At 34.0% G+C, this 10,620-nt stretch overlaps 1 protein-coding gene and 1 long non-coding RNA gene across 6 annotated transcripts; both read left to right on the top strand.

The window, feature by feature from the left end:
* The first annotated feature begins 276 nt into the window (after nt 1–276).
* On the top strand, nt 277–3,373 carry LOC136228786 (pentatricopeptide repeat-containing protein At5g61370, mitochondrial-like). Of its 3 annotated transcripts, none has more exons than XR_010688845.1 (6): nt 277–543; nt 758–1,122; nt 2,349–2,418; nt 2,567–2,717; nt 2,825–2,868; nt 2,963–3,373. XR_010688845.1 is itself a non-coding variant. In XM_066017262.1 (6 exons), the coding sequence occupies exons 2-4, from the start codon at nt 914–916 to the stop codon at nt 2,574–2,576; spliced, it is 261 nt and encodes an 86-aa protein (XP_065873334.1). In that variant the 5' UTR covers nt 277–543; nt 758–913; the 3' UTR covers nt 2,577–2,717; nt 2,825–2,868; nt 2,963–3,373. The 3 variants fall into 3 exon arrangements, 1 of the variants encoding a protein (XP_065873334.1); XR_010688846.1 differs by having other exon boundaries at nt 2,567–2,727; XM_066017262.1 differs by having other exon boundaries at nt 2,377–2,418.
* A 2,582-nt stretch (nt 3,374–5,955) lies between these two features.
* LOC136230275 (uncharacterized) lies at nt 5,956–9,238 on the top strand. Of its 3 annotated transcripts, XR_010689332.1 has the most exons (6): nt 5,956–6,189; nt 7,441–7,546; nt 7,620–7,805; nt 8,313–8,433; nt 8,707–8,783; nt 8,877–9,238. It is a non-coding gene; the product is annotated as an uncharacterized lncRNA (long non-coding RNA). The 3 variants fall into 3 exon arrangements; XR_010689331.1 differs by having other exon boundaries at nt 7,441–7,805; XR_010689333.1 differs by having other exon boundaries at nt 7,441–7,805; nt 8,310–8,433.
* Nucleotides 9,239–10,620: the final 1,382 nt, after the last annotated feature.

The following is a 10,620-nucleotide window of genomic DNA, read 5'->3' as shown; positions in this document are numbered from 1 at the left end:
AAACGTACTATTTTAGACGTTAAAAATAAAATTGCTCCTCTTTATAGATGTTAGAGTTATTTTTTTTGGTACACCGTATCCCTTAATAAAAAAAACTAAAACTAAAATAAAATTATTTCCTAAAAAATTAAAAAGTATAAAAAGCCCTCTTTTGACTCAAACCGAACTGACCCGGAAATGTAAATTTTTAGGCTAAGGAAATAGGGTTTGAGAAGCTTCCAGAGATGGTATATAAGCATATTTTTTTAGGTTTATCTTTATTTTCTCTGGCTTGGCTGCGTTCTTCCTTCTTCCCCAACTCTGCCTCCCAAAATCCTCCATCCACCATTCGATCGACGGTGAGAATTACACACAGTGGTGGTAAACAATGATTCGTCTGACCGACGATGACCTTCTCACCTGCTCTCAGATTTTATCCACCGGTCCTCTCTGAAATCCACCGTCTCGGCATCACCTCCTCTCTGAAATCTAGCCGCCGGTTGCTGCGAAGAAGGAAATTGCAGCTCCCATTTTCTGATTTTCACTCGTCTACAACAAGCCAAGGTAACAAAAGGAGCTCCTTGGCCTCTTCTTCTTATTGTTCTTCTAATTAAGCCTTTCATAAAGATGTAATTGTTCCGATGGTGAGCGAGTAAGGTCAACCCTAAATGTTATCCTGATATAATGCAGGATTTTTTCACTTTCATTTTATGTAAGCTGAGTTGAATATATGCCATCTTTTATAACCTGTTGGGTATTTCATCTGTTCATTGTCCAGTTAGGGACTTTGAGAGGGTGAAGCTCTTAAGTTGTTTGAATCCATGAAGAAAAGTGCAATGGGTGGTTACGGGCCAATATATGATGTGCTGATACCAAAGCTTTGTAGAGGGGGAACTTTGAGAAAGGTAAAGAGCTATGGGATGAGGCCGTGGCCATGGGAGTCTCCCTTCAATCCTCAATTGATGTATTGGATCCCTCTGTTACTGAGGTTTTCAAGCCAACAAGAGAGGTAGAGGTTAAGCTTCAGAACTTAATCAGAAACAACATTCCCAGAACCCGAGCACGAATTGGCAAGACTAAAGGAAAGTTTAACAAGAAAATGACAAGTAAGAAGACAAAAAAGAAATCACTAAACCATAACTGGTAACTTTTAACCCTTCATTTTAAGTTTCCTTTTGTTATTAAGGTCTACATGCTTCTTATACTCATAGTTTGAGTGATTAATGCAGTCAATTTTTTCAAGAGATTTAGTGTATAGTCTGAGCTCTCTAACGAAGTCTTCGTTTAACTAGTTTATTTCTTGATAAATCAAGTTGGAGTGTATAAATTATGCATCTAGAACACAAAAGCTACTATGTCTCTTTTATTGGTATAATGCAACTTTAAGTCCTTGAACTTGGCATGTTTGTTCTATTGAGCCTCACAACTTCAGATTGATTACATTCGGTCCTTGAATTTTTTATATTTCAAACACAGGAAAGAATGATAAGCTAGGCTACTAACTTTGAAACGTTGATAGGAGAAAGTACCAGGATGTTTGTTTCAGATAATTTGGAAAATACGGGGGAAAGAGAACCTTGATATTGGCATGAAGAAATTGATATCTAGCTAGACATTATGCAGTTTCTGGTTTTATTTACACTGCCCCTCTTGTCCCTGATGCGAATAAGTTCCATACCCAATATTTGGACACTAGTGCAAGTGTTGAGCTTTAACAAGCACTTAGTATACATAAAGGTTAGAATGAATGGTGTAGTTATGATTGTACAATAGCTCCTGCTATGTATCATTCTTCCTGGTTGTCCTATCATTGTTGAGTATTCCCTCATTGTAAAATTTGTTGATGTATTATTAAAGCCTAATTTAATCTATGAGTCCATGTTGAATGTGTTTAATGATACAAATTTGGTCTTCATTCAAAAAACAAAAGCCTAATTTAATCTCTGAGTCCATGTTGAATGTATTTAATGGTAAAAATCTGGTCTTTGTCCAAAAATGAAAGCCTAGTCTAATCTCTGAGTATTGTGTTATTGCACTTTTTAATGTAAAAACAAAATTTCTTCTTTCAAGGCATAAAATACCATATTTAGAAGCACGTATCTTTTTGAGGAATGCAAATTTATCTAGTGGAGGAATTTTTTTGTAAAGCCTTTGATTCTATATATTACCAAGTAATTGATTTTTCTGAAAGCAATTTCTGAATTTCATATGGCTTTTGATCTATGCAATTAGTGTATTCTAGTATTCAGATAATAATAGAGTTTTATATGAGAATGGTTCATCTTTGAATCCTTCTGAACATGCTTATGATGCTTCCCGTATTAATTTCAAGATAAAAAGAAGAGATTATGACTTGGCTGGTATAACAGGGTTTGCTGAAAATGATTATTCAAGCAGGTTATTTGATCTACCATTTATCAGAGGGAAAAAAATCTGCAGGTATGGCTGATTAGTTTTTTTTTAATCCGTTTATTAAGACTTGTATGAGCTGAACATTTTTGAGTGATGAGAAGTGAAACTTTTTTTCACATTACTGTTTATGAACAAGTGAGAACATTTGCAAATTGATAATTAACTTTCTTAACAGATATGGGTGAGTCAGCTTATGCTGCAGAAACTTGCTATGATTAGATGTATTCTTTATTAAACCCTCTTCTATGTTCTCTCCTATGATGAGCTACTAACGGAGCTTGAGGTTTCTAATGGGTGTGAAGTTGAAGATTTCCTTACCAATGAGTGTATGTACAAGTTATGCAATCTTTATCCTTAGAAATTTAATGTGGACGATGAATTTGTTTGCCTCTAATTACTAATGGGGGATCATTGCTTGATTGTTGTTTTGCAGACTATAGTGAATGGAAAATTGAATCAAGTGCAAAGATGTTTGAGGTAAAACCATACTACATGAGTTAAGAAATATCCATTTGATTTCGTACATTTCGGTTGACTAGATACTCTGTTTTTAATTTTATTCTGCATATAGGTCCAATTTGCATGAGGCAGGGATCTGATAAAAGGGAAGCTTGGGAATATGATAGATACTCTAGAAAAGTGGTACGCTTTAGTTCATACCTTGAAGAAATTTTCCGTCCAGTTTTAGCTAGAGATTCGGTATCTCGGCATATTTTGTGGATCTATTCTAAAACTGAGCTTCATGTCTTGTTTTTTTCCTCCATTGATCATAAATTTGTTGCGCAATTCTTGCAATGTTAAAGTTGGTGCCATCTGATAGACTCGTATTTGTATTTATGTTCAACTTAGGCAGGCCTGATGGAAGTTTCATTAAGCTTTGCTTTGTGTGCTTTATTAGATTGGGCAGTGTGGCTTATCTTCTTTTGGTATTATGGATAGATGCTTTGAATAGCAATGCAGTTACAGAGCTTTTTGTAATTTTTACTAATCATGTTTCTAGCATTAAATTGGACATACATGTTGTACGATTATTGAAAAATGTGTGTAATTTTTATGGTTTTTATTGTTTTCCTAACCATACAGGTGATAGATTGCTTAGTACTATAATTGCACTTTTTGTAGATACAATTGTGTTTTTCAGAACATCTTTTGATTTGTGTTTTTTTGATAGACTTTTATTTGTGTTTTTTTTTTGATAGACTTTTGATTTGTGTTTTAATATATATATATATATATATATATATATAAATAAATAAGAGTTTCCTTCAATCCAAATAAAGTGACTAAAAGAAAATATAAAACTAATTTAAAATGATATATAATTCCCGACGCATTTTGATCGCATTATCCGTCGGTGAAGTATTTATATAAATATTTCTAAAAATAAATCACCGACACAAGTGAGTCGGTGATGTTGTCGAATCTCCGACACAAGTCACCTACCAGAATTAGTCGGAATTTCCGCACGTAACGCCGACTACGATTTGTGCAGAGACAGATGAATCTGTCGGAATTCCGTCGGTGATCCTGATCACCGACACAAATTAGTCCATCACCGACGGATTCTTGCCGTCGGTGATAGCTCTTTTTCTTGTAGTGTATAGTATGTAATTCAATAATTATTAATTTATATTTTCATTGGGCTCTTAAGGATTTAAATATTTTTATTACTTAATGCATTAGCGAGGTTATTACTTTAGTCCATTAGCCCAAGTCGGGACCGAAATAATTTATTATATAAACGAGGTTATTACTTTATTGAATGTTCATTTATCGAGGTTTAACTGTACATTGGAACGCAGCAAAAAGAATTCTCTGTTACGTGAAAGGTACAAGTAATTTGAGATTACTTTATTCAAAACTGACGATTACAAATTAGTTGGATACTGTGATAGTGATTCGGCCGGTGACAAGGATGAACGAAAAAGTACAACTGGTTTTATATTTTTTCTGGGTGATATTGCATTTACATGGAGTTCGAAGAAACATGCAATTGTGACGTTGTCAACCTATGAAGCTGATTATGTTGATGCAACCTTATGTGTTTGTCATGCAATTTGGCTCCGGAAATTGCTAAAAGAATTCCAGATGAGTCAAAATAACGGAGATTTTTATCGATAACAAGTCTGCACTGGCATTAGCGAAAAATCCAGTGTTTTAATGATCAGAGTAAACACATTGACACGAGGTACCATTTTATTCGGGAGTGCATTGAGCAAACGGAAGTGACACTGAAATATGTGAAGACGCAAGATCAGATTGCAGATATTTTTACGAAACCATTGAAGTACGATGCGTTCAGTTATTTTAGAGCTCAACTGGGAGTTATGGAAAATTAAGTTTTAGAGGACATGTTCTAAATAATAAACTTAATTTTATATAAAATAATAATAATAATAATAATATAAAGAATGGAAGAGAATGAGCCATATAGCCAAGGTTTGAATAAAGACCAAGAAATTTATAAAGTATGAGATATGTAGTGATAATGTGGAGTAGAATTTAAAGATAATATATTTGTATGTATATATAGTGGAAGATTCTACTAAGAGCTACCATTTTTCATGTATTGGTAATGAGGTATATCATAATAAAAGAGTTGATAATTAGTTGTCTATTTTTATTTTTATGGCATTTGAATATTATATATATGATCCCTAAAATATTATAATTTTAGTCCATTTTTTTCTCCAACGAAGAAAATAATGTTGGTATTCAAATCGCACATCTTACATCTAAAACACAATAATATTTTTTAATATATAAAAACGTTATGACGGGTAACGGGTACTGGGTACCCTAGGGGGGCTTCCCATACCCATCTCATACCTTTTATATAGGGTGCGGATAGTCCCATTAGAATCGAGTAGTACCGGGTACCCACGGGTAGAGTACCCGTTGCCATCCCTATTTTCTATATCATATATAGTTATTTTTAAAAAATTCAACACATTCTTTTTGGTTTTATAAAGATTCACTCAGTCCAAATAAAGAATAATGGAGATTGGATATACCTCTTACACTTATAAGCTTCGAAGTTTACGGATGATTGTTTTACTATTTCTTTTGAGAATAATAGAAGAAAGAAACACATGGAGAAGATGAACAAAATGCACTAAGGCAAGCTATATGTTGTGTTTAAGGAGAAAACACATGGAGCATTCTTCATAGGAGGAATGTGCAAGTTATGTTTTGGAGTTAGAGATAGTATTTATTGATTGTTCAAAAGCATGGATCAAATTGTTGGTTCTTACACCACATTCACAATAAAAGTCGGGATGTTCAAAGAAAATCACATTTTTGTTTCTGCTCGAAATAGATAAACATATATTATTTCAATCAAGGAAAACCATTAGTTTTATAGTGTGAAAAGATTAATAAAGTAATTTTTTTTTACATTTATAGTGTTATATTTATTGCCTTAGTTCACTACAACAAAAATGGGCTTTGGCAGCCCTTTAGTAGCAGCGGTTTATAAAACCGTCCTTGGGCTTTGTCTTAGAAGCCCACTAAATAATTTGCCCAGGTTTAATCTTCCCTCAAATATGTAAACTCTAAGCGAAACTCAATCTTTGGATTTCTATCTCCTCCCTCGACGGCGGCAAGCTCACCTCCCACAGAAGAAATTATCTGGATCCAATTCTGGCCTTCCACAGAAGAAACCAACGGCCACAACAGAGCCCACTCTATTACTCCACAGCTAACTATGGAAACGAGTCGGAGCCAGGCGAGCCATGGCAGTTTTTCTCTCCACCGTTTTCTTCCCAAATATTTCCCGACCTACCGTCGCCACCACCGGTAAGACTTCGATACCTATTTTTGTCTCTAATTCAACGATCTAGATTAGATGGGTTTTTACAATTGATTCTGTTTCTAAATCTTTTAGATACTTTGTACAGTTCATTGCCTCTAGGAAGAAGTGTCTCGTCTCTACGCAGTTTAGTGCCTAAAATCTGGATAATTATATCAATTTTAAGCATTCTGTTCTGAGAGTTGTCGATCATCTGGTTGATTCTTAAGTTGCTGTTTCTGATTGCATAATCTGATACTTATTTATCAACCTCTCATTCCGATTGTTTCGTTTTACTGTTTCTTTACAATTGCTATGTTACTCTTCATTTATTGTATGATTCCTGCACTTTTTTGTTCAATAGACTCACTCTTTGTCTATTTCCATGGATTTCTACCCGTGGTGGATTTGGAGTTGTACTTTGGTTTACTTTCGGGTCTTATTGCATGTTTGATTGTGATTTGCTTGACAATGCGACAATTTATATCATTTTTAAGAAAAAGTGTCTCGTCTATAGGCAGTTTAGTGCCTAAAATCTTGATAATATATCAATTTTAAGCATTCTGTTCTGAGAGTTGTTGATCATCTGGTTGATTCTGAACCTGCAGCTCCTGATTGCATAATCTGATACTTATCAATCTGTCATTCGGATCATTTCATTTTACTGTTTTCTACAATGAGTATTTTATGGTTCTAAGACGAGTTAAAATTGTTATGTTACTCTCATTTTATTGTATGATTCCTGCACTTTTTTGTTCAATAGACCCACTTTTTGTCTATTTCCATGGATTTGTAGGAGCCGTAGTGGGTTTGGAGTTGTTCTTCAGTTTACTTTCAGTCTGATTGTGATTTTAAGCTTGACAATTGATTCTGTTTTAAGATCATTAGAGAGGAAATAAAAAACAGGGGTAAGATGGGTTTTGACATTAGAAGTTAGGATTAGAGGACACATACCAAAGATCCTAGGCAAATCCTTTTGGCGGATGCCTTTGGTTTGGATGACTTTTGGCAAATCCTTTTTGTTGGCTTAGTAGCAGTAGAGGCATATTGTTTCATTGGCACAGGTTTTGGATCCAAGCAGTTGTGAATTTGTCGAAATTTGGGCTTGGATTTGAAGGATTTGAGATGGGGTTAGACGATTAAGCCCTAATTATGTTTGGAGCCAGGTTTCATGAACTCATGCATCAATTTAATCAGTGAATGATTGTTTTAACTTAGCTTTAGAACTAATTAATGATTCTAATGGTGAATTGCTTTAGACTGATATTGGGAGCATTGCAAAAGACCTCAAAAAGCAGAAGGATAATCTGAAGTTTTTGAAGTCTCTAGCTGACCAATTGGATAAACATATACCTGATTTACAAGGTTCATTCTTTTCTCTTTTTTTGCTAGTTGTTACTTGCTAACATAGTTTATCAGGGAGCCTTGTAAATTACAGTTCCACAAGTACAGCAAGTTCAGGAGAAATTAAGGGTTGTGAGCAGGAAGAAACACAACAGCAAATGATGAAGCAAGAAGAAACAACATCTTCCTTACTCCATCTACTCAAAACGGGTGTTCCCTTCGGATATTCCCTTCCCTTAGTTCAGATATTCCCTTCGGATCCTTTTCCCTTTTCTAACTGGTAAGCTCGATGTTGAGCTCTTCCATTTTTGTGTTATCCTTTCTAGGGTTCTGTTTGTGAGTTTGAATTCGGCTTTTATTCTATTTATATGACAAGATTGTTTTGAAGTGTTAGTATTATATTTGTTATTCTTAGTTTTTGGTCCAATAATAGTGATCACTTCCCTTATTGTTATTTTTAATCTTTCCTTTTCCTATGATTCCCCTTCCTCCAACAAACAGAGCATGCTTCTTTTAAGTTCCTATATTCTTTCTTATCATCAAATTTCATGTATATTCTGCACACTGAAATTTACTGCTAGTCCAATTTAAGTGTGTTAATGGAATTCATGGGTATCCTTACACTGTTATATATGGGATAAAGGGTCTTAGTCCTTCAACTTGGCTTGTAGAATCAATTTACCCCAAATTAAATTTAGGTATCAATTTGGCTCTTCAACTTGGCATTTTTTGTCAAATTTGTTTAAAATGAATTTGGTGATGTATGAAAAGGGTACTTGTTTAGTAGATGTGCAGTTGTCATTCCAGTCAATGTGTATGGATACAGAAGCTGTAAAGGAAGAAGAAGATGAAGATGAAGATGATGATGATATGGATGGGTTCCAGACTGATGAAATGTTGCAACTATGGTAATTTGTTCTAGTCCATGGAATTTTTTAATTCTCATTTTGAATTTTTTATCTGTTGAAGAACTTATAAGAACTCATTCAGCCACAGGAAATGTTGGTCTTGTTGAGTTTGTCTTTTTGCATGTGTCTATCAGTTTCCGAATTATGTAATGAATTGTTAGATTTTGGATAGGCATTTGTTTATCAGTGAGCTTCTAGTACTATTACCTCTCTCTTTTTTCTTTTGAGGTGCCTCATTCCGTTTTTAATGACAATGCTCTTTTCAATTTGAAGATTTTGCAAATCATAATGCCTTTGACCTTTTGGGAAAATACAGCAAGTCTCCTCTCGTTTTTAATGATGATATACAGGTAAACATGTTCTAGCCTTTTGCTTTGTTAACTAATAAGAATCTGTTTTATAATGAGAGTTCCTCTTATTGCAAATTTGCATATCTACTACAGGGCACAACATCTGTGGTGCTAGCATGACTTTTTGCAACTATGGTCTCATGGCCATTTTACTGGGGGCTACTTCACTAATGGCGCCCAAATTTGCTTAATCTAGAGACCTTGGACCTTTGGACATAATCCATCGACGCTTGCAATTTAGATGTTATGCATGGGAAAATTGTGACTAGATTCTATGCAGTTTGTAATTTATTTCTCTGAATTTAGTTTCTTTTCTTTTTTTGAAGAACTCTTAGTTTCTTTTTGAATTTTAGAAATGACATTTGGAATGTTGTATTCTTTTAGATCCATTTAGGATCAATGTATTGAATTTAACAATGTATCAAAATTCAAAATTTTTGATGTTATATGTTCTTAGAACTATTTGAAAATTTTATGGATATAAATTTGAATCATTGGTTCATAATTAGTATTAGGTGCCCAATTGGAATATAAAAAATATAATATAAATAATTAAATAAAAAACCACTAATAGGGGCGGTTAAAACCGCCCCTAGAGCTAAGAGGTTGGTATTTCAGAACTACAGTAGGGGCGGTTTAAACCGCCTCTACAATTCCGCCGGTAATTTTTACCTATCCCGTCGTAATGATTTTCGTCGCTATTCTGTAGCTCCGGTCCCATTTGGTGACGGATTTGGGGCGGTCAGTAAAACCGCCCCTAGATTTTGTAGGGGCGGTTAAAACTGCCCCTACACGTAAAAAAAACTGCCTCCGTAGGCAATTTTTGTTGTAGTGGTTTATGCATTGATATGCATTGATATACATTGAATCAAATAGCGTTGTTGCGTACTTACAAGTGCAATTGTTGCAAATAAAATTTTAAGTAACGGGCAAGACTAGTGCACGTTATATTATTTGAAAATTTGTATCGACCGAGAAATAAGCCGGTTGCAAATGTATATATAAATAGCAAGTTGATTTAGTAATGAGAAATTGATACTAAAAGTAAGCACTTAGAATGGTAGTATATAGGAAAAAATGCATTTTATCACAATTTATCCCCCATTGCTAATTTGAGAGAGTTTTCAAAAGTTTATAAGTTAATATCTTGTAATTATATAATTTATTGAAAAATATTCAAACATTCAATATAATTTCTTTTCCAGAAATAATGTCCAAGAGGCAGCTTAAACCGCTTCTATATACACACTGCTGCTGCTTGAAATTCTGATAAGCCGAATAAACCGTCATAAACCGTTGTAAACTGTCGGTAAACCGTCCTAAAATAACTGTCCCTACATAAACCTACCCTTAGGCTTTGTAAGAATCGTCGCTAGAGTAGCAACGCCTGTTAAAGACGGACTTGCAACGGATTTGAAAACCGTTTGTAGAAACTGTAGACATTAAAAACCGTCGGTAAAGTTGATAAATTGCATCGGTAAAGGTTCTGTTTTTTTTGTAGTGTTTTATGTCTTCTAGGATTTTTTTTTCCTGTACTTTCATATACATTTTTTCCTGGATTGATATTGTGAGTTGTGTTTATGACTAAATTGAATTAAACTGTGTTTAATCAACTTTTAAATTTACATAGTGAGTAGTATCTCTTCATACACAAATCTTTAGAGCTCTTCATCAACTTATAAACAGGCTTGTTTCGGATGATTTCCGACTGAAACTTTCAAAAATAAATAACAACTTCGAAAAAATTGAAATAAAATCTTATTAATAAAACAACTGTCTAAATACATTCGTTTTAGGGTTTTATATAAAAAATCCTAAAACCTAATCCTAAAGACAA

This window comes from Euphorbia lathyris, chromosome 5, assembly GCF_963576675.1.
Source record: "Euphorbia lathyris chromosome 5, ddEupLath1.1, whole genome shotgun sequence".
Lineage (NCBI taxonomy): Eukaryota > Viridiplantae > Streptophyta > Magnoliopsida > Malpighiales > Euphorbiaceae > Euphorbia > Euphorbia lathyris.
The sequence above is the reverse complement of the archived record's forward strand: the minus strand, read 5'-3'. Positions and strand labels throughout refer to the sequence as shown.